The sequence below is a fragment of the Salvia splendens genome, chromosome 11 (genome assembly GCF_004379255.2).
Source record: "Salvia splendens isolate huo1 chromosome 11, SspV2, whole genome shotgun sequence".
Taxonomy (NCBI): Eukaryota; Viridiplantae; Streptophyta; class Magnoliopsida; order Lamiales; family Lamiaceae; genus Salvia; species Salvia splendens.
In genome coordinates, this window is record NC_056042.1 from 4393242 (window position 1) to 4416351 (window position 23110).

Here is a 23110-nt window from a genome sequence, read left to right on the forward strand (position 1 = left end):
GGTCATAATGTGGCTGGCCATAAAAATAAAATATTGTTACCTTTAATGCTTATTTACTTGGATTTAGTTCATCTTAAAAGTATTAATTATCTAAGACTAATTTACCCTTTGTCCCGAAATAATACACATAAAAGACTAAGTCGTCAAATTATCTTAGAACTTTGAATATGTAGGTCATTTTCGTTTCTTATGTTAGATATCCACTCAGTTTTTTTAAACTTTAATTTATTGTTTTATATTTTATAATTTAATTGTTTAATATCTATAACTACTTTTAAATCAGAATATATAATATCTTTATGATTTTATTAATTTATTAATTGTTTGGTATGTATATTGACCAAAATATCCTATTATGGCCAGCCATAATGTGGCCACATAGCATTTCCCTTAAGAAAAAATGTGTATAATGTATTAAATAAAAGAATAATGCTATGCGGCCACATTATAGCCAGCCATAAATTAATTAAATAACAAAAATTTTCAAATTTTTGGTTTAATACTACTTGATTTTACTTTTATATCATCTTCATTATATATTGCTCAACATTTTAGTGTTGCTCTTTCGTAGTTTTTGCTCAACTTATTACTACTGTCATTTCTTGATTGTTGCTCAACGTATACAGTAATTCGTGATATTAATGTGTTTTACTTAATGGAATTCAAAGATAAGTATCAACTCACAAGTTCATTCACACACATATAAGTTTATAACGATAATTCTAATTTTTTTATACATTAAATGGACTAAATTAACTCTTTATGGCCAGCCACATTATGGTCATTTAGCATCACTCTAAATAAAAAGATAACTAAATAGGAGAGAAGAAAATGTTGAGATTAATAAATAAGAGGGAAGTGAAAAGTAAAACTGAGAAAATGTGTTACTTTTACTAAATAAAATTAATGGACTCCACTATTATAAAACACCAAAATAAAAAAATGACTTGTATAGTGGATTGGAGGGATCAAATACTTAGAAGAGAAATAGTACTTCAGTAGTATTTGGGAAAACGTAACGATTCGTATGCACACAAAACGTCAAAAAATATGAACACAAGAGAAAAATGTTATCGGAAGCAACGCATATTAATGCATGCCATTTATTAGCATGCCTCCTCACCTCTTCGAGAAAATACACAAGTGAAGTGATGTTACATATCTCAAAATTTACTTGTCATTTTCCATGAAATGTAGTGAAGATCAAGAATAATGGGAAATTTCCAGAGCATGAGGACTAGATTCTTGGGGTGTAGAAGCCCAGATGAAGAAGAAGAAGGTGGAGGTGGAAGCCTCGTGGGTTATCCAAATGTGCAGAATGAATACAGATCAAATGAAGAATCAATATTGGTTTCCTTTAGTTCAATCTACAAAGCAACAAAAGCCATACTGCAAAAGGCAGTAAGCGTCGTCGTATCTACAAAATCAGCAGATCCATCGTCACTCCCCATTCAAAATCCGCTTTTAGGTCAAATTTGGACGAGCGGGGATTCCTCTTCACACTCTCTGTGGGTAGATACAGTTGGGTCTTTAACTGGTGATCAACAAGCTCATGTTGTCTCTGTGCCTGAGATCGGATGGTCGAGCGAGATTGAGGTGGGAATTTCCCGTTGCTTGGAAATAAACTCATCTAGAAAATCCAAGGAGAAAGTAAAGAGGAGGAGTATCGCCGAGAAGAGGATAAAGCATTATAGCAGCTGGCATAAGATACTGTTGGTCGGAGAAGGCGACTTCTCCTTCTCCGCGTGTCTCGCCTTGGCTTTTGGCTCTGCCGCCAACATCATAGCCTCATCCCTTGATTCTCATGGTAATAAATAGATAGACTGTATACCAAAAGTTGGGTATTTTTTCCCTACTTTTACTATTACCCTAGGAAAGTTTCACTATTTCTATTACTAGTACGGAGTATTTTGTAATTTGTCGCCTGCTTGATCGATCCATCGAATGTTGATATATATTTGAGCTTTGTGGTTGTACTTTTCAACACAATGCTTGCCAAACTGATCGTTTGGATGTGATTGTATCAGCATTTTTGAAGGAGCATTATAGGAATGCTATGTCCAACATCGAAGAATTAAGGAGGAGAGAGGGCAAGGTGATGCATGGGATCAATGCTACGAAAATGGCCAACCATGAACTGCTCGGACAACTTAAATTTGATCGCATTATATACAACTTTCCTTATGCTGGATTTTTCGGCAAGAGCGTGCCAAAAGAATCCCAGCTTAGGTCAGCCGGAAGGAATTTTATTTGTTTTTATTTCATGATTCATTCATGTATATAGTAAGAATTTTTGTTTATGCAATGCATGCGCAGTCGTCACAGGAAACTGGTGAGCAAGTTTCTGATGAACGCGAAGAATATGTTAAGTGAAAATGGTGAGATTCACATTACGCATAAGACCAATGGTTTCCACGCCGACTTTAAGGTGGAGAGCCTTGCTTCATCGCACGGGCTAAAACTTATAGAGGCCGTGAAATTTAAATGTGGTGATTATCCAGGCTACAACACCAAGTACGGATTTGGGGGTGATGGCAACTTCGATTGCAACCCTAGCAAAACCTTCAAATTCGGCCTTAAATCAGTTTCACTTTGATCTGTTTATCTTCACTTTTTGATTATATAGATTTCAGTTAATGTTATGCCAAATGTATGATATCCGGGACTCTTGTTTTATGATGTTTTTGAAGTTATATTATGGAATACTGTGTTTTGTTACTGATGGGGTACGGACTAAACAAGCCCAATAGCAGTGACGGCCCATCAGCCCAAAGCCCAAGGAAGAGTATCAGTTCGGCATTACCAAAGAGTTCGGCCCCAGCCAACAGCTCGATAAAAGCCGACCAATCAAGCTCTACTCTCAGATCGGCAAAAGCTACTCGGCAATAATTCAGCAGTTCGGTCTCAGTATTCGACCGAACTGGAAGATAGTCAACTCATGCAGGATCACATGCAGGATAGTGGACCAAGCACAGAGATAGTGGACCCATGCAGGATCTCCATGACCTCCACGACATTCACAACCATCATTGGTGGTGATGCAAGCCACGATCTTAGTTCAATGTATAAATAGAACTCAGATCAGATAAAGAAGGGTTAAGTTCTCTAGAGATCAAAGATCAAATAGCAAGTCTGTATTGTAAGCTGTAGAAAACAGATCAAGCAATACAACTCTGCCCTCTTTTCTTCCCGTGGACGTAGATTTACCTCAGTAAATCGAACCACGTAAATCTCTGTGTCGTGGTCTGTATTTTCCTGCATTCATCACCATCAAAAATTCGCCAAACCATCACTGGCGCCGTCTGTGGGAAACAGAGAACCAAATTTGTGATAAAGCGAATTTTTGACCCTTTTTCCACCCAAAAAAAAAAAAATGCATACCAGATCACATACTACCCGTAATACCGTTCGTGAAAACCATGAGGAAGCTAGTCCAGCCCGCAGGTCCGGAAAACAGCCTCGGGAGACATCTACTTCCAGTTTTCACGATGAAGAAACAAGCCGCTCAAAAGGTCCACACACCGAGTCTTCCCAGCAGCCTGATTTGAATGAGGCTGTCAAGCTGTTCTTGGCTGAGAAGCAGGATGAGTTCTTAGCCTTCCTGCAAAAGAGCCAAGAACCGAAGACGAAAACGGTGGATTCTCCTTCCTCATCCAGACATGAAAGTCACTACCGCAGTAGTGCCGTGTCTTCCAGGAAGAAGAATCCTCAACCCCGACATGTTCCTATTCCTCCTCGGTACCGGAATCACAGGAGATCTCCATCTCCTCCACACCGAAGAGATGCCGGGTTCGCCATGTACGGAGCATTGAAGACTCCGTTCTCGGACGATATCACCCGAACTCCCCTTCCACAGAACTACCGAACTCCGTCGATGACTTATGACGGGTTGGTGGATCCTCATGACTTCCTGGGACGCTATCAGTATAATATGGCGAACCAGGGTCTCAATGAGGTCCATATGTGCAAGCTGTTCCCCGAGCTGCTTATCGGGAACGCGAGAAGGTGGTTCGATAGCCTCCCCCAAGGCAGCATTAGATCTTACCGAGATCTAATGGATGCTTTCCACAGGAGGTTCTTTCAGAAAGCGGAAGCCCGGATCACTTCGGCTCAGCTGCTTTCTATACGTCAAGGTCGCGACGAAAAGATCAGCGACTTTATGACGAGGTTCCACAAGGAATGCCTACAAGTAGATTATCTCAATGATCTACTTGTCATTTCGGCATTCCAAAATGGAATCCTGCCCGGAGCTCTCTACAGAAAGCTCGTGGAATGCAGTCCGCAAACAGCTCAAGAGATGTGGGACATTGCGGACCAGTTTTCTCGTGCCGATGAGGCAGACCGTCGAAAACGGTCTTTAGACAGCTCATCTAGAGAAGACAAAAAGAAGCCCGATCATAGCGATCAGAGGCTTCCTCGCCGAACTCCTTCCCCACTAAAGGAGGGATAGCGGTCATCCGAGGTGATCAAAAAAGAGAAAGAATGTTTGCAGATTGCGCTTAAAAGTGCCGAACAATCAGCTCGACACCATCAAGCATAGCAATCACAGCAGCCGGAGTCAGAGGCAGGCGAAATGACCGAAGTCACACCGGAGCCGAACTCCATGGTGTACGGCACTGAAGCCGTGATTCCGGTTGAGATCGGCGTACCCAGTCCCCGAACTCTAAATTTCTCCTCAGAAATAAATGATGACGGACTGAGAGCCAAACTAGATCTGGCCGAAGAAAGAAGAGAATTGGCCTGCATAAAAGCAGCCAAGTACAAGGAGCAAGTAGCCCGGTATTATAACCAAAGGGTGAAAAAGCTGCAATTTCAAGTGGGAGATCTCGTCTTGAGAAACAACGAAGTAAGCCGAGCAGAAAAGCTGGGCGAACTCGAACCCACATGGGAAGGTCCATATCGGGTGTCAGAAGTCCTCGGCAAAGGGTCTTACAAATTGACTCACGTGTCAGGAGCACAAGTACCCCGAACATGGTACGTTTCCAACCTCAAAAAGTTCCATTTGTAAGAGACAGTCCGGTCTGTCAGTCTTGTGTCTAGTTCGGTCCTAAGGCTATGTGCGTTTTTGTCTCTATGTGCTTTTTATTTGTCTAGGTGTGTTTTGTCTATGTGCGTGTCGTCTCTTACAAATGTTACTGAGGTATCTTGTTCTTCAAAGGCTGATCCCCTTTTTAGAACATATATAAGCCAACGATTGTGAGTCCAAGCTTCTAAAGAGGATACAAGACCACAATTCGGCTTAAGAAACAAGCAGTTCGTCTGAAACGAACTGCAACAATAAGCCAACGATTGTGAGTCCAAGCTTCTGAAGAAGATACAAGACCACAATTTGGCTTAAAAAACAAGCAGTTTGTCTGAAACGAACTGCAACAAATGGATAGTCCGATCCACGCGATAAAACTCGCCGAATTAGGACAAGGGAAAGTCCGATCCAAGCGATAAAACTCGCCAAATTAGGACACAAGCTTAGTCCGGTCAAAGATGTTTATTTCATCAGACCAAAGACGAGTCCGGTCAAAGATGTTTATTTCATCAGACCAAAGACGAGTCCGGTCAAAGATGTTTATTTCATCAGACCAAAGACGAGTCCGGTCAAAGATGTTTATTTCATCAGACCAAAGACGAGTCCGGTCAAAGATGTTTATTTCATCAGACCAAAGACGAGTCCGGTCAAAGATGTTTATTTCATCAGACCAAAGACGAGTCCGGTCAAAGATGTTTATTTCATCAGACCAAGGACCAAGTCCGGTCAAAGAAGTTTACTTCATAAGACCAAGGACCAAGTCCGGTCAAAGAAGTTTACTTCATAAGACCGAGGACAAGTACGATGAAATTTTTTCGCTAAGCTGTAAATACACAGTGTTAGAAGCGAAAACAAAATTTCATTTTTCAAAACTTGTTCGGCATACAACTCCGCTACCCTACAAAATGGCGTTACGCTATTACAAAGGACTATTCTACTGTCCGGGGTTGCTAAAGTTGAGCCACCTATTCACAAAATCCTCGTGAAACCGAGTTCGGGCGTTCTCGGCAGCTGAAGAATAAGCAGGTCGACGAGATGCTCTAATCGACCTACCACCTCTTCCCTGAACCCGGGAAGCTCTAGCACCTCGGCGGCGAAGAGTCTCTTCACGAAGCATTTGTTGATCTTGCTCACTCATAATCACAGCTCCTCTACGAACTTTAGTCCGTCCTTGTCTTGACGTTTCCGGCTGTTCCTGAGTTCGTTGCTGACTTGGAGTAAGGTTTTGAGCAAGTGAATCAGGTGTTTGAGCTGGAGTGTGACCATCTGTTGACGGGAAATGCCTAAGGAATCTCTCGATTGAGGGACGCCGGAAAAGAATGATGTCGTACCGAGAAGCCCAGCGCCGCAATGATTTCACGACTTGTTGGCAAGCCGAGCTCTCCAACGCATTGTTCCTCCGGAGTACATGATATTCCTCCCACAGTTCGTCAACTCGTTCCTGAACTTCAGAGATGGTCATTCCCCCGCGCCTGCAGATGAAATCCTCATACGCAGTCCTCTCAGCGACGGCGGTATTCAGCTCGGCCTCCAGATCTTTCTTTTCGGACTCTAAGTCCTTATTGTCGGCCTCCAGCTTCACTGAACGAGCCAAGAGTTCGTCATTCTTCACCTGATCAGCTATGGCTTTTTTCTCAGCTTCGTCTAAAGCCGAATAGTACAGCCGCTTCCAGTGAAGTACCTCCAGCTCCTTAAGAGTTCAGAATATAGAGCAGCTATGTCAGTTCGGCATTTCAGATTACTGAGCAGATAGTAAGCCACAACAGGAGTAAAAGAGAGTACGAAAGGCTATACGAAGACACAAGAGCAGTAAGAAGAATTTTTTCATTCATAAGAAAAAAATTTTTCTACACAAGGGCTTCAAGGCCGTTTTACAAGAAGGAAGAAACTAAACTAAGAGAAGGGAGACGAAATCATACTCCGCCAGCTTCGTCTCCGCCTTCTCGGTGAGGTTCAGCTTCCTTCTCCTTGTCTGCCTCAGCTTCAGCCTCGGCCTCCCTGCTCCCCCCAGCCTGCTCGGTGCCACCGTAGCCGATCTGCTGCGCCTCCTGCTCGGCCTGCTCATCGCCGGTCTGCCGCTCATGCTGCTCGGTCTCACCCTCTCCATGGAAAATTGGAGCGGGTGAAACTGACCCTATGGAGGCAAAGATAGCCTCCATGTTCTCATCGCGGTCAGCTCGGCAACTACGAACTTGGTCTGCAGAAAGCAGGACCGAGGACGAAGCAAGCTCCTCAAGCACTGGCAGACTCTGAAGCCGAGCTGCTATCTCTCGGCCGTACAGCGGCAGGATGACTTCGGGACCCTGCTCGGCTTTATCGGTCATCAGTTTCAGCAGATCACCGACAAAGGCTGAAAATTGGTTGCTCAGAAAGAGTTTCTCCGCGAAAGCACGGAGAACCTCCCCTTGGGCAACCACGGCGGCAGCATCCCTCCGTTTCGTCTGCTCTCGCTGGATGACGAGCTGGTTTTTGGCAAACTGAGCTTCATCCTGGGCCGAAATCCTAGCAGCTCTGGCTTTCTCAAAGTTTGCCTCAGCCTGCTCGGCCCGGTGACAAGCAGCCGCCAACTTCCTCTGCATCTCAGCATAGTCGTTGGACGCTTTGGAGAGTTCAACGGCGACGAGCTTGGAGAGCATATCGTTCCTCTGAAAATGGATAAAGAAAAAAGTCAACAGAGGGCACCAAAAATACAGGAAAGAAGCAAAGCCAAAGAATCAAGAAGACAATTCACCTCGGCGAAGTCCGTGGGCCATGCAAAAGGCTCACAGACATTTTCCGAAGGGGGCCCCATGACGATGTCTCTCTCCGACGCTCTTGGGGGCTTCTGGGCCTTCCCCTTCCCCTTTGCCGAAGTCGACTCCGGCTTCTTCGGATCCGAAGAGGTTTTTTGCCTCTTCGGAGTCCTCTCGGCATCAGACGCCGAGCTGGTGGTTTTCGGCCTCTCCGGCTCCTTGGACTCCGAAGATTTGCGGCTCAGCTTATTCAATATGTTCACTACCGAAAAACAAGGAAACAAGGTTAGTTTTCGCCGCTAAAGCAGTAAGGCATAAAAAAGAAATCCTCACCCTCAGTCTCTTCGTCCGAAGACGAGATATTGAACACGAGGTCGCCCTTGACGAGCTCAGTTTCCGAGTATTGTTTCCTAATCATAGGAATCTTATTGAGCTCGCCCTCGAGCTCGGCCAACGGTTCTAACCGAGGATGGGGAATCACGGACTTCGGCCCTCTCCAAGGAAAGCCCGGAGCCGAAGTCCTATTATAAAAAAAGAAACGGTTTTGCCATTTCGGCCACTTGGTTTTGCAGAAGGCCCTAAAAGGCTGTAAGGGGATCAAGTAAAACCAAGATCCCTTCCTTTTAAACTGAAAAAAATTAAGGATTGCCCGCAGAGACAGATCCTTATCTAGCCTACGGAGTTCGGCAGCAAAAGCCGACAAATGCCTCCAAGAATTCGGAGTCACCTGACCTAAAGGGAGTTGAAAAAAATCAAGAAGCTCTACAAAAGGTGGGGGAAGAGGGAAACGAAGCCCGCATTCTAAGCAGGCTTCGTAAACGGTGGCATAACCCTCCGGCGGGTCGTTAGCCCTATGATCATCGTCGGGAACCACCGCCTTCCCCCCGGGAAGAAGATATTTTTCGTGTAGAGATATCACGGTGTCCTTACTCAAGACGCTGTGAAAGTATTCTACAGTCTTCTCCCCGGACTCTTTCCGGCTAGAAGACCCCTTGCCCCCTTTCCTACCGCTACCTAACTCAGAAGAAGAAGAAGAAGACATGGTTCTTACTCTTTGCAAAATCTGAAGAAATTCTGAAGAAATTCTTGAAAGCGGAAGGAAATTTTTACGCAAAAGAGACAGAGTGCAGAAGAAGCAATAGCAAAAGTATTCAAAGGATGAAGAAAGGGCGTATTTATCAGATTCGGAGAAGATTTCAAAATCATCGCACCGTTTCGAATCCCACCTTTTTAGGATTCAACGGCCGGATTTTACTGTCGCATTTAATGCAGTCACGCGCAAGGCACGTCCCCTGACGTCAGCCTCCCCCGTACCTTTATCAAAATGCCGAAGTGACTCGCTTCGCCGAAGTGATTCACTTCGCTTTTCGGGGGGGGTAGTGATGGGGTACGGACTAAACAAGCCCAATAGCAGTGACGGCCCATCAGCCCAAAGCCCAAGGAAGAGTATCAGTTCGGCATTACCAAAGAGTTCGGCCCCAGCCAACAGCTCGGTAAAAGCCGACCAATCAAGCTCCACTCTCAGATCGGCAAAAGCTACTCGGCAATAATTCAGCAGTTCGGTCTCAGTATTCGACCGAACTGGAAGATAGTCAACTCATGCAGGATCACATGCAGGATAGTGGACCAAGCACAGAGATAGTGGACCCATGCAGGATCTCCATGACCTCCACGACATTCACAACCATCATTAGTGGTGATGCAAGCCACGATCTTAGTTCAATGTATAAATAGAACTCAGATCAGATAAAGAAGGGTTAAGTTCTCTAGAGATCAAAGATAAAATAGCAAGTCTGTATTGTAAGCTGTAGAAAACAGATCAAGCAATACAACTCTGCCCTCTTTTCTTCCCGTGGACGTAGATTTACCTCAGTAAATCGAACCACGTAAATCTCTGTGTCGTGGTCTGTATTTTCCTGCATTCATCACCATCAAAAATTCGCCAAACCATCAGTTACCTAAATGATTATGGCGTAGATTGATAATTACTACTCTCTCCGTCAGCCATTAATATCAGTTTTTTTTTTGTTGGCCAATATATGTAGGCTTTTAAAATAAAATTTGTTTGGTGGGATGGAATAGGGGGTTCAAGATTACCATAAGTTGAATTGCGTGTCTCACTTTCTCTCATAACTTGATTCCTCTCGTGAATTTCCATCAATTATAGCTCCGATTACATGAATATTACGTAAACTTATTACTCCGTAGTAGTAGTGCAAAAGGATTAGAAGAAATGTTACTTGTTTGAAAGTGCCAAACCAAACAAAATGACCATAATTTTATTTCGGTTTTATTGTGTTTTTTCCGACTTGTTTGTTTCCCCTTTTGGCAATATGTCTTTTACTTGGAATGAAACAGAATCCGAAATTAAAAAAGATGGTAGTAGTAGAATTTAATTAAAACTCGATTAGCAAGTCGGAGGCTTGATGCCGCAGACGGCAGCAACTTTTTTGGCATTAGGAGAGTCAACGTAGGGCTTCAACTGCGGGTTCCTGATGTACTCGCAGAAGCACGGCTGCTGCTCCTTGAGCTTCGTGCAGCACTCTGCCGACGGATCCCGCCCCGACGATATTGCCCCCAGGCACGGGAACAGCTTCATCGGGTTGCACTCCACCGCAGCTGCCATCACAACCATCACAAACAAAGCCGCAATTGCGATCCCCTTCTTCATTTTCAATCTGGATTTGTTTGTATGCTAATGCTAATGCTATGTTAATTAAGAAATTATAGGAGTGGGGAGGAATTTATAGGGGTGGAGTTGGGATGAAACCGTTGAAATCTGTGGGCGGAATTGGTTAATTTGTGGAGTGAATCAGCTCTGCATGCCGACGAATGGGATTGATATATAGTAGATGCTCAGCTACGCTACGCTACGCCATGTGTAACTAACTCACAATCTTTATTTACACTCATTTCTAACCTTCACCTTTCTTCTTTTCTATATCGCCTATCTATGTCTGTCTATATTTGTCTGCACATGGAGATGCTATTAATGACAAACTTTTAATTTTTTTCCAAATTTTTCAACTTCTTTTTTTGAATTACTCCTACTATAATTTACTACACAATTTTTACAAGTAAACCACATTATACATTCTGCATATGGTAACGGTAATTATAATATACGGATGTCAAAATAATTTTATTTATTTATTGGGCAAACTGCCCTAAAAGTCATAAATTTTTGTCAAATTCTGGTTTTTCCCACGAACTAAAAAATTGGCTTATAATGTCATGAACTTTATATTTGGTTGCCGTTTTCTAGGAGCGGAGCTAGGATTTTAATTGAGGAGGGGCAAAAATATATTGTGTAGAAAAATTTTATGCATTTAAGAGGAGCATTTAGTATAGTTTGTTAATATAATGTTGGAAATACAAGATATATGTTGAAGGAGTATTTTAGTTTGGAAAAAATATTTGAGTGGAGAATGATGGAATATATGGGAAATGGTTTATGTGGGGAATACTCTCTTTTATACACACTACACACTCTTATTTTGTTGTACACAATAATACTAAACACCTAATGCCTATTTATAGGCAATCTATGTCGGTTAAGAACCGACTTCACCAAACTAGAGCATTCTAGTCTTTTGACTATTCTAATTTAATATTCCTAATTCCTATTTCTTAAGACTATATCGGTAGATTCAACTAGATTATTCTAGTTAATTGTCATCTACTAAATTCTAGGTTCTTCTCCTGATGTCGGTGGAGGTTGATTTTAAAATCAAGTTTATTTTTCAACACCCCCCTAAACTTGATTTGTCATTCCGAGCAAACGTCCTGATCTTGATAAAGTCTTCGAATTTGAGGGGCTTTGTGAAAATATCAGCAACTTGGTCTTGTGATTTCACATACTCAACTTGAATCTCCTTATTCGCAACACATTCTCTGATGTGGTGGAAGCGAGTGTCGATGTGCTTGCTTCGATTGTGGAATACTGGATTCTTGGAGAGTGCAATCGCCGACTTGTTATCCACACAAATAGTTGTTGGCTTCTTTTGTGACCACCCGAGCTCCGCCAATAAGCTTCTGAGCCAAACCGCATGACAAACACTGAAGGTGGCAGCCACATATTCGGCTTCGCATGTTGATAGTGTGACAATTGGCTGTTTCTTAGACATCCAAGTGAAGGCAGTGTCTCCCATGTAGAACACATATCCACTTGTACTCTTTCGGTCATCATTGTCTCCAGCCCAATCACTATCGCTATAGCCAACAAGCTTGTAATCATTAGTGTGTGAATAAAATATGCCATAGTCGATCGTACCTCTGAGATAGCAGAGTATCCTATTTGCTGCCTTGAAGTGGGAAGTAGTTGAATTTTCCATGTAGCGACTTACGAGCCCAGTAGCGTACAATATATTTGGCCTTGTGCAAGTTAAGTACCGGAGGCTTCCAACCAAGCTCTTGTATAGTGTCGGATCCACCTTTTCTCTTTTTGTCGTTCTTAGATAGCTTGACCCCGCACTCCACCGGAGTGTTGATTGGCTTGCAATCCTCCATTTTGAATTTCTTCAGAATCTCCTTTGCATAGTGTTCTTGTGTGATGAATACTCCATCTTCAAGTTGCTTCACTTCCACACCGAGGTAGTATGCCATCAGCCCAATGTCCGTCATCTCGAATTCGTCAGTCATGGCCTTCTTGAATTCCTCGAGCATGCTTGGATTGTTCCCTGTGAAAATGAGATCATCCACATACAAGCACACTATTAAGACATCATTTCCTTTACTTTTCACATAGAGCGCATGTTCATGTGGGCATTTGGTGAAGCCGTTATCTTCAAGATACTTGTCGATCCTGCTATTCCATGCCCTTGGTGCTTGCTTTAGCCCGTACAAGGCTTTCTTCAACTTCAAAACTTTGTCTTCTTGGCCATTCACCACGTAACCATCAGGTTGTTTGATGTAGACTTCTTTATCAAGAAATCCATTCAAGAAAACCGACTTTACATCCATTTGATAAATCTTCCATCTATTTTGGGCTGCAAGAGAGTATTAGTCTAATAGTTTCCAAGCGAGCGACATGGGCAAATACCTCATCATAGTCGATTCCGGCTCTTTGACTATATCTTTTTGTGACGAGTCTTGGTTTATATCTTTCAACTTCACCATTGGAATTCTTCTTAATTTTATACACCAACATAATTCCAATGGCCTTGTGTCCCTTTGGTAGTGTCACCAACTTCCACATATCATTCTTCTCTACAGCCTTAATCTCTTCATCCATTGCGACTGGCCAATTTTTACTTTCTGTAGCTTCTTCATAGTTGACTGGTTCACAATCAGCAAATAAGCAGAATAAGGTAAGATCTTCTAACCTTTCAGTGTCGTCATACGCGTTGTGTGGCTCTTTCGTTCAAGAAAGATGGCGGCGAGCCTCCAATAGATGTAGCAGGAGATGCATGTGGAGTTGTTTGTTCTTGTTGCTCCTCTCTTATTTGCTCGTATATTCTTGGATCTCCAAATGGAGGTATGGAAGTGGTGTCATTGTCCGAGCCGAAATCCCATACTCCTTCTTCATCGAACTCCACGTCTCGGCTAATCATTGTTTTTTGCGAAGTTGGATCATATAGCTTATAACCTTTAGTGTTAGAGTCGTACCCGATGAAGATTAATGGTTTGCTTTTGTCATCGAGTTTACTCCTCGTTTGATCCGGTACATGTGCATAGGCTTTGCTCCCGAACACTCTCAAGTGTTCGATCCCTGGTTTTCTTCCGCTCCAAGCTTCTTGAAGAGTCATTCCCCACACACTTCTGGTTGGAGACCGATTAGACAGGTATACAACGCACGCCACTGCTTCTGCCCATAGCTCCTTGGCAAATTCTTCGTCTTTAGCATACTTCGAGTAATCTCAACGATAGTCCTATTCTTTTGTTCGACCACTCCATTCTGCTGGGGGGATCTTGGAACCGTTAATTGCCGCCAAATTCCTCTTTCTTTGCAAAAATCATAAAACTCCCCGGATGTGAATTCTCCACCTCGGTCGGTCCTCATTGCTTTGATCTCTAGACCGCTTTCCTTTTCTACGGCAGCCTTGAACCTCTTGAAAGCATCAAATGCTTCTGATTTCTGCTTCAAGAAATATACCCACGTTTTTCTTGAAAAATTATTGATAAATAGTAGGAAATAATTATTTTTACCGAGGGAGCTTGGCTTGATTGGTCCACACACGTCTGCATGGATTAACTCCAATGGTTTCTGAGCTCTCGAACTCGACTCCTTTGGGAATGGCTTTCTGAAGTGCTTCCCAAGTAAGCATCCTTTCTTTATTTGATAGCAATTTTAACCTACCAAAATTCAGGTGCCCAAATCGAAGATGCCACAACCAAGACTTATCTTTGTAGCATGCTTGAAGACATTTCACCACAACATTTTGCACATTTAATAAAAACATTCAAACATTTCTCTAAGAGTTGTCCAAGACTCAAAATATTATTTTTCATATTGGGCACGTAATATACGTTAGAAATAAAATCATGAGCTCCATTCTTCAAACGAATTAGTATCTTGCCTTTCCCTTTAATTGGAATTTTAGATTCATCACCAAAGGAGACGTTACCACTTACTGATTCATCAAGCTCCACGAACATGCTTCTGTTCCCGCACATATGATTGCTCGCTCCTGTGTCGAGATACCACGTCTCATCTTTTCTCCCAGCTTCTCCTTTATAAGCTAGAAGGACACAACCATTTTCTTCATTCGTATTCTCCACGTAATTAGCCTTCTCTTCAACTTTTGATTTTGCATCTATGCACTCGGAAGTATAGTGCCCAAATCTATGACAATTGCAACACTTTATTGAAGATTTATCGTACCTCGACTGTGGGGAACTCCTTCATCGTCCCTTATTTGGGAACTCCTTTCTTTCTTCATTATTTGCAAAATATCCTCGTCCACGTCCATGAGCATATGCTCGACCACTACCGCGCTCTTGTCTTTGTCCGCGACCTTTTCTTTGTCGACCACCACCATTGCCCGAACTTTCTTCTTTCTCCTTTGGACTTACTTGCAACTTTAGAAGTTGCTCCACAATTTCTTGCTTCTTCTTTTGTTTCTCCTCATATGCTTGTAGCGATCCCAACAAGTGATCGATAGTCATTTCCTCCAAATCTTTTGTTTCTTCTATTGTCACTACTATGTGCTCAAAATTAGGGGTTAGAGAGCGCAATATTTTTTCCATGATTCTAACATCCTCTAATTTTTCACCATTTCTTTTCATTTGATTTGACATCGCCAAGACTCTTAAAAAGTAATCCGAAATTAATTCAGACTCTTTCATATGTAAAGACTCAAATTCTCCTCTTAAAGTTTGGAGACGTACATTCTTTACTCGATCCGCACCAACACACGAGATTTGGATCTTCTTCCACGCTTCTTTGGCAGTACTTGCACTCGAGATCTTCTCGAAATCGTCGTCCCCTAGAGCTTGGTAGATGAGATAGAGAGCTTTCTTGTCTCTCTTTCTCGCATCTCGCAATCTATCCCTTTGTTGTTGGGATAGATCGGCTCGCCTTGCGGCTCCTCGTAGCCACTCTCCACGATCTCCCAAACGTCGTGGGCTCCCAATAATGTTTTCATCTTGATACTCCAATTATCGAAACTGCTCTTATTGAGCATGAGGACTTGGAACGACGGCAAGTTAGCCATACTATAGGTAGGAACTTATGGCTCTGGTACCACTTTGTTGGAAATACAAGATATATGTTGGAGGAGTATTTTAGTTTGGAGGAAATATTTGAGGGGAGAATGGGTGGAATATATGAGAAATGGTTTATGTGGGGAATACTCTCTTTTATACACACTGCACACTCTTATTTTGTTGTACACAATAATACTAAACACCTAATGCCTATTTATAGGCAATCTATGTCGGTTAAGAACCGACTTCACCAAACTAGAGAATTCTAGTCTTCTGACTATTCTAATTTAATATTCCTAATTCCTATTTCGTAAGACTATGTCGGTAGATTCAACTAGATTATTCTAGTTAATTGTCATCTACTAAATTCTAGGTTCTTCTCCAGATGTCGGTGGAGTCTTGATTTTAAAATCAAGTTTATTTTCAACATATAATTGGCATTTTTTATATATAAAAATACAATAATGTTGAAGGCATGAGAGGGGGGGCATTTCACCCTGCTCCGTACATGTTGGCTCTGCCCCTGCCGTTTTACCATGATGGATTTTCCGGCTATGAAACAAGCTGATATGTGATTTTAAGTTGATGTGGCTGCTGACATGTTAAAAAAATTGCGGACTGGCCCAAAATCCCCAAATTTACCCTACCCTAAAATCAATTATATTTTCTCCTTCTCAATCTCACAATAGCAGCACCGTTATTTCTCTGCAGCAACGGCAATTTGCCATCACGTCGTCGCCGGCGTCTGTTTCCTTTTCTTCAATCGCAACTTTCCTTCTCCCAAATCGTGCTGGTTATCACTGTTCTACAAAACTCTCAACCTCCATTACAAATGAGGGTAAATTGGGCAACTAGGAATTCATATAGAGAAAGTAAACAAGTTAAAGAGTTGCCCCAGCTTGACACGTTCTCGAAGAGACGGCTAAGCTGCCACGTCGCCGCATTTATTTGCAGGCGGGCAGATTAGCCAGAGGTTGCAATATGAGTCCTTCACCTTGCACATGACCCCGCCGCAGCAAGCGCCTTCACACTCGATCATTTCGTCTTCGGAAACAGCACCGGCAGCCACACCCTTGGCCACAACAGATTGAACGGATTCAGTTTCCAGGCAGAAAACGAGGCCGCTTACGGAAGACTTCACTGGAGAAGATGAATCGTCGGTTAGGTCAGAAACAACAAAAACGAAGGATCCGATCTTCAGCTCAGTAGAGCAAATGAGAGGAAGCTCCAACTCCGCCTTCCTCTTCGGATCATTCTACTCGTGCACAGTTGAATCACCTCTGCCCCCAAATCAAAATTGAAATCGAAACAAAATGTAAAAAAATGACTAAATTCGAAGCAATCTTGGAAAAACAAAAGATTCAATCGAAATCGGGATTAAAATCTGAACCCTATAGCTTGCAATTTGGGATTAAAATTGAATTTAAGGTGTAATCTCATGAAACGATGTCGTTTTGTCTACGGAAAACGGCTTCGTTTTGTGAATTTTTGGCAATCTTCAGGTCAACTTTCAGGCTTGCCATGCATGCAAATTTTCAACCAGAAAATTGCAGGGTTGGGTCAAATGGGAAATACCAACAACCCAATAAAGTTCATGACATTATACGCCAATTTTTTAGTTCGTGGGAAAAACTGAAATTTGACAAAAGTTTGTGACTTTTAGGGCAGTTTACCCTTATTTATTAGTATTACTCCATCTGTTCCATAGTAATAGAGTCATTTTGCCATTTTGGTACGTTCCATAGTAATAAAGTCATTTCCCTTTTTAGTAAAAGTCAACACATTTTTCCACACCTACTTTACTTTCTCTTACTTTTTCCTCTCTACATCTTTCTACTTTTTTCATTTTCCACTTTATTCTCCCTCTACTTAACTCACCTAACACAAATTTTCTTAATCTCCATGCTAAAAAGAAACGCCTTCATTACTATGGAACAAAAGGAGTACTATTTTAAGTTGGTATGATAAGTTCACATAAGTGTATAGAGCGACTTTTGTCTTGTTTTGCAGTTATATTAAACTTTTTGAGAGAATTTTCTTATAAGAAAAAACCTTAGACAGTATTTTTAAAATCGATGTTCTAGAAAATGTGATTGAAATAATGTGACTCATCTTGTACTCCATCATAGTAAGATTTAATTAAAGTTCAAAACTTGAATCTTATACAGACAAATATCCATATTTGATGCATCCCCAATGGTAATGATGTGAACCCAAATTGTTGAGTGTCTTTTTCTACTTAGACAAATACAATTAATTATCAATTGATCATATTATCATTTAATTTGGGCCTAACTGAAAATAACTAAAAAGATCTTGTGTGATTTTTACTAATTTAGTTATACTCTCATTCAACATTACAACCTTTTTCAGTTTGGCTAGTGTAGCTAGAATAGATATTACAGATAATATGATAAGCTTGGTCAAATATAGGCGATAACAAGCACTCGAATCAAAATATTAGCATCAGATTTACTTTAACTAAAATGTAGGGACAAAATTCACTAGTTCACATTTTGCACCCCACTTCACAGTTCACATATAACTATTCAATTCACTACAAAAAAAAACACTTATCTTTTAGGAACATAAAAATTGAGATCCAACATAAAAATTGAGATGCAATTATTTGCATTGAAAAGTTTTAAAAAATAACAACAATTTAGAACGCAAAAGAAAGCGTCCCTAAATTAAGAACAAATTAACTTAATTTTTTTAGGACTCTTCTATTTGCGTCCCCTCATTTTAGTTGGAACATTAATAATAAGAACGTTTTTTGAAGCGTTGGTGGTATATTTAGAAATTACACAAATTAACTTCTTTAATTATATTAAAAAAATGTCATTAACAGGTTTTTTTTTATTGTAGTGAGTCTTCCTGATAATACTCTAATTGTTATGAGAGTAAATATCAATTTAAATCATCAACTATATTCACTTTAGAGAAAATATTCTACTGGAAAAAATTCCTATTTAAATTGCAAAATACTACTATTACCTCTTTTTTTCTTCGCCAACGTATCCATTTGTTAAAATTAAGTAGGGTTGTAGGCATGCATATAACACGAGGTTCTGTTTTTTGCATCACTCTCTCTCACTCATAACTTGATTTCCCTCGTGAATTTCCACCAAATCAAATTGTATTAAATGCACCTATGACACGAATATTTCCACTTCTTCTCACTTTATTCAACCACTTTAATTACATATACATTTATAGATAGTATGGGCAATTATATACACGAGAAATATTATGCTAGATGCTACCTTATTGACAATCAATATACGTGAGCGCATTTGGATTATATCAAGATTATTTCTTTTAATTTATATATTTAATTTGTTTATAAATACATTAGATGTTGTCATTGTCTTCGTTAAATTTTACAAACCCTAATTACATAAAATATGCAACATAACATGTTTTATCATATTAAGTTCTAAATTATATATAGGTCTAATTTTTAAAACTCCTTCCGCTGTACTCAAAACATCCAAAATTTTTTAGTCTCTCCAACTTAAAATATTAACTTTCTATATTTGAAAAATAAATTTCTATCTATTCTTTTCTTACTAAAATAGTTAATCACATTTTTGTTCTACTTTGATGAAAACAATAGTTAAACGCATAAAGTAGGCGCTACGTAATTTTTGCTCTATTACTGTGATTATTGATTGTTGTCCCACGTCGAATTCCTACTGAATAAATAACAAGTACTTAAATGGACGGAGAGTGAAGCAGTCACGACCTTACTTGAACAGGATCTGTTCTATAGACTTGTACCTCTGTATCCTTGATTTCTAAGGAGTCAGGAAACCATGTTTGGTGGATGAACCGTGGCTGCCTGGCTAGAGCGTGATTAACTGCCCCTCGGGTTGGATTTCTGGCTTGTGGTGCAGTAGATGATCGTTCTTGGCTTGACTCTGGTCCAGCCAGGATGGCTGGGCAGCTGTCTGACAGATTTCTTATTCTTTTTTTAAAAAAAAACTTTTGGTTATAATGATGCAGATAAGGTTGTTTGAGATCCCTTGTAATGACAGCTTGCCTTATGAATGATGTTATTTGAGGAGTACATCATTTCATAGTGTCATTGTAAAAGAGTTGTGGCATTTGATGAGTATGATAGCTATTGCAGCTTCAATACTATGCTAGAGATGATGATATTTGGAAGTTGTTAATACCACTATATCAAGTTTTGGGAAATTAAAATGCATTTTTTTCTTAGTTGTGTTTTAAAGGTGCTGGTCATATGCTTGTTTTCTTATTGTAGTTACATGAGTGTATTTGAGTTGGTTCTTACATATTCCAGTTTTAAAGTATCCTGGATACTAAAGCTTCCTAGTGTCGTAATAATACAAGCTAAATTCTTCCAACATAGTATTTGGCATCAGAGCTGGACTAATATAAATCTCCTTTATTAATTAAACTCTCTCACTCATCTGTTTCAAGCACAAAATACTTACCTTCTTCAATGGGATATACTAGCGAAGCTTTACAACCAATTCCTAAAGGGGTCCTTTAATAAAAAAAATATAAGATTCATCAATGTGTGTTTCCTTGCTTTTGAAGTATCCAGAACACTGATCATATATCACCATCATAAATCAAACTCACAATAGTATTTTAGCACAGAATGTTCAAGTGTTTTAGCACAGCTAGCGTATATACTTATTGAAATTGTATTCCCACATCGAATGTATACAGCAAGGTTGAGCAGAGCACGTGGTATAAAACCATGGGGGCAGCCTATGGAAAACTCATACCTTTCTCGGCCTTTTGGCTAAGATCAAGTGTAGTATCTGTTCTTATCAGTTTAATATCTGATATGTGGACCATTGGTCCACACGATATTAAATTTATTTTTTTAGGGGATGGTCTATCAAAGTAGCTTGCTACTTGGGCCTTCGTGTGTCGCCCATGCGTTGCACTACTGCTCGGGCCTGGCGCACCCCACCAATTTTAGTTTCATTATTTCATCTATCAGTGCAACGATTTGGTTCATTTCCTAATTGAAATCTCAAATAAATATATAATCAAGGATTATCGGGTTCCTCATATTGCCTATATTAGTGTTGGTTTCTTATTGTTTATTTTCCACATTGTAGCACCGTCAATCAGTGCAGCGGAGAAAATTCTCCAGTCATACCCCGTCTGGGTGACGAGCAGGTTTGCATACTCGATACTTTAGTGGCGGAGAAAATTCTCCAGGTTTGTGATTTCTGGGTTGTGATGGCATTAGATGATTGTTCTTGGCTTGGATTTTGGTCCAAGTTAGGATGGTCAGGCAGCTGTTTGGCAAACTCTTTATCTTTTTGAACTTTTGATGAGTGATTGTAATGGCATTTGATGAGTATGATAGTTAATGCAGCTTCAATTCTACGCTACAACTATGTCAAGTATAAGGTCTCAGTTTTGAAGTATCTTGGACACTGAAGCTTCCTAGTGGTGTAATATTACAACCTAAATCCTTCCAAAATACTTGGCATTACATCTGAACACATACGCCTCCTTCATACATTAAACTGACACTTGTGTTTTAGCTAAGAGTAAGTGCTTTGACATATCTAGTGAATAACCTTAATGCATCATTTAGAAAAGTAGATTGTCTAACAACTGCTACTTGATGTCAAAATGTCTCCTAGTACCTGTAAATTGAAATAGCAAGGACTGTCACTTCTTAGATTTTCAAAAGATTTTTAGTCCTACGCAAATGTAATATTTAGGAAAATATTTCCACTTAATCTTATGTACATGAGTTCTATTATTCACCTCAAGATTACAAAACAAGGGCAGCCTCCTCTATTGGCTTGTGAGGTTATATCTGTGTTTATTTGGGTGTTGCATTTCATAAGTAAGATTGTTATATAGTATTATAGAAGTTAATAAGGTCTTTTTATCTATCACTTGTCACTTTTCCTTATACCTGAACTTGGTAATCAACTCACTGATTTCTATAAGATGAAAACGTCACACACATCCCTTACTTAACTGTGAGCATTACTATCCCACATCGAATTCCTACTGAATAAATGATAGGTACATAAAGTAATGGCTTCGTAAAGTAGTCACGACCTTATTTGAACAGGATCTGTTTTATAGGCTCGTACCTCTGTATTCTTAATTTCTAAGGAGGCGAGGAAACCTCGTCTGGTCATCTATAAGCAAAATGAAAGTGGGAATAAAAGTTGGGAGGTTGGTTGATATTCAAATTAGAAATTGGATTAGTTTGCATACAAAAATGAATTCCTCAATTGTATACCTACAGTCGGATATACTTCCGACTCTTTAAAACCGATACCTGAAGAGGTCTTTTTTTCAAAAAATATAACTACGATTCATGAAGACGTGTGTGTGTTTCTTCGATGTTAATGCAGGATCATCGTGTAACCTTACCTTGCTGTTCCTCATCGAAACCTTCTGTCTCGTGCCTAGAAGCCTTCTGTTTCATAAAAAGTTTAATACAGTAGTATTACTTACTAACGTTAAAAAAAGTAATAAAATTTTGAACAAAATACTTATAATTCAATCAATTTCAGACAAGTCTTGGGCCTGGGCTATTATAAGCTAATCCTATCAGATTATGAGCTATTCGGTTTGGCATATCTCCACCGAAATTTTGTTAGGGGGATAAATATATAATGGTAATTGCATCGGGTCATAAACTGATGGATCTGTTCTATAGGATCTGTTCTATAGGCTCGTACCTCCGTATCCTTGATTTCTAAGGAGACAGGAAACCTCATCCGGTGGATGAACCATGGCTGCCTGGCTAGAGCGTGATTAACAGCCCCTCGGGTTGGATTTCTGGCTCGTGGTGCAGTAGATGATCGTTCTTGGCTCGACTCTGGTCCAGCTAGGATGGCTGGGCAGCTGTCTGACAGACGGCCTCTAAATCTTTTATAGTTTTTGATTTATTGATGCAGCTAATCATGATAGTTATGTGAGGTATGGCATTTGATAACAGCGCCTCAGGTTTGTGTGGGTTGTTGGAGTTAATGTTTGTGCTGCACCGATGCATGAAATGAAACAACCAGCTCTTCTCTCTGCATGTTTTCTTTGTTGTAGATGAATGTATGTATTTGAGTTGCCTAACCTGATTCTGAAGTATTATTATTGAAATTGTATTCCCACATCGAATGTATACAGCAAGGTTGAGCAGAGCACGTGGTATAAAACCATGGGGGCAGCCTATGGAAAACTCATACCTTTCTCGGCCTTTTGGCTAAGATCAAGTGTAGTATCTGTTCTTATCAGTTTAATATCTGATATGTGGATCATTGGTCCACACGATATTAAATTTATTTTTTAAGGGGGAAGGCCTATCAAAATAGCTTGCTACTTGGGCCTTTGTGTGTCGCCCATGCGTTGCACTACTGCTTGGGCCTGGCGCACCCCACTAATTTTAGTTTCATTATTCTTTTCCTTATTAGAAAGCTCAATTTGACATTATAAACGAATTCCTACTGAATAAATTACACGTACGTACATAAACGGATTGCTTCGTGAAGCAGTCATGACCACTCGGACCTATGTATCCTTGATCTATAAGGAGACAGGAAACCACATCTGGCGGATGAACCACGGCTGCCTGGCTAGAGTGTGATTAACAGCTCTCTCAGGTTGTTTTCCGGCTTGTTGTGCAGTAGACGATCATCCATCTTTTTGTTTTTCAACTTTTTGTGATATCTGTATTTTATTTCAGGTTTGC

The 23110-nt window shown here is 40.5% G+C and overlaps 2 protein-coding genes and 4 non-coding genes across 7 annotated transcripts in view; all 6 read left to right on the forward strand.

Annotated features, from left to right (window-relative positions):
* LOC121756375 (peptidyl-prolyl cis-trans isomerase FKBP16-1, chloroplastic-like) overlaps positions 1–23110 on the forward strand; it is a 542442-nt gene that overhangs the window by 41044 nt on the left and 478288 nt on the right. The window lies entirely within an intron of this gene.
* On the forward strand, positions 1213–2596 carry LOC121756120 (uncharacterized protein At4g26485-like). Its single transcript, XM_042151585.1, has 3 exons — positions 1213–1807; positions 2028–2229; positions 2317–2596. The coding sequence occupies exons 1-3, from the start codon at positions 1213–1215 to the stop codon at positions 2594–2596; spliced, it is 1077 nt and encodes a 358-aa protein (XP_042007519.1).
* LOC121756688 lies at positions 19146–19365 on the forward strand. Its single transcript, XR_006041064.1, has one exon. It is a non-coding gene; the product is annotated as a small nucleolar RNA U3 (small nucleolar RNA).
* Positions 20162–20356, forward strand: LOC121756716. The gene has a single exon (XR_006041089.1). It is a non-coding gene; the product is annotated as a U2 spliceosomal RNA (small nuclear RNA).
* On the forward strand, positions 22068–22286 carry LOC121756698. Its single transcript, XR_006041074.1, has one exon. It is a non-coding gene; the product is annotated as a small nucleolar RNA U3 (small nucleolar RNA).
* Positions 22604–22799, forward strand: LOC121756706. The gene has a single exon (XR_006041079.1). It is a non-coding gene; the product is annotated as a U2 spliceosomal RNA (small nuclear RNA).

Bases quoted from the DNA above. Each gene is read 5' to 3' on its own strand.
- LOC121756120 (XM_042151585.1), top strand. From the start codon at position 1,213: ATGGGAAATTTCCAGAGCATGAGGACTAGATTCTTGGGGTGTAGAAGC. The intron at 1,808-2,027 runs GTAATAAATAGA...TGATTGTATCAG, and splicing joins CTCATCCCTTGATTCTCATG to CATTTTTGAAGGAGCATTAT. The intron at 2,230-2,316 runs GTCAGCCGGAAG...ATGCATGCGCAG, and splicing joins CCAAAAGAATCCCAGCTTAG to TCGTCACAGGAAACTGGTGA.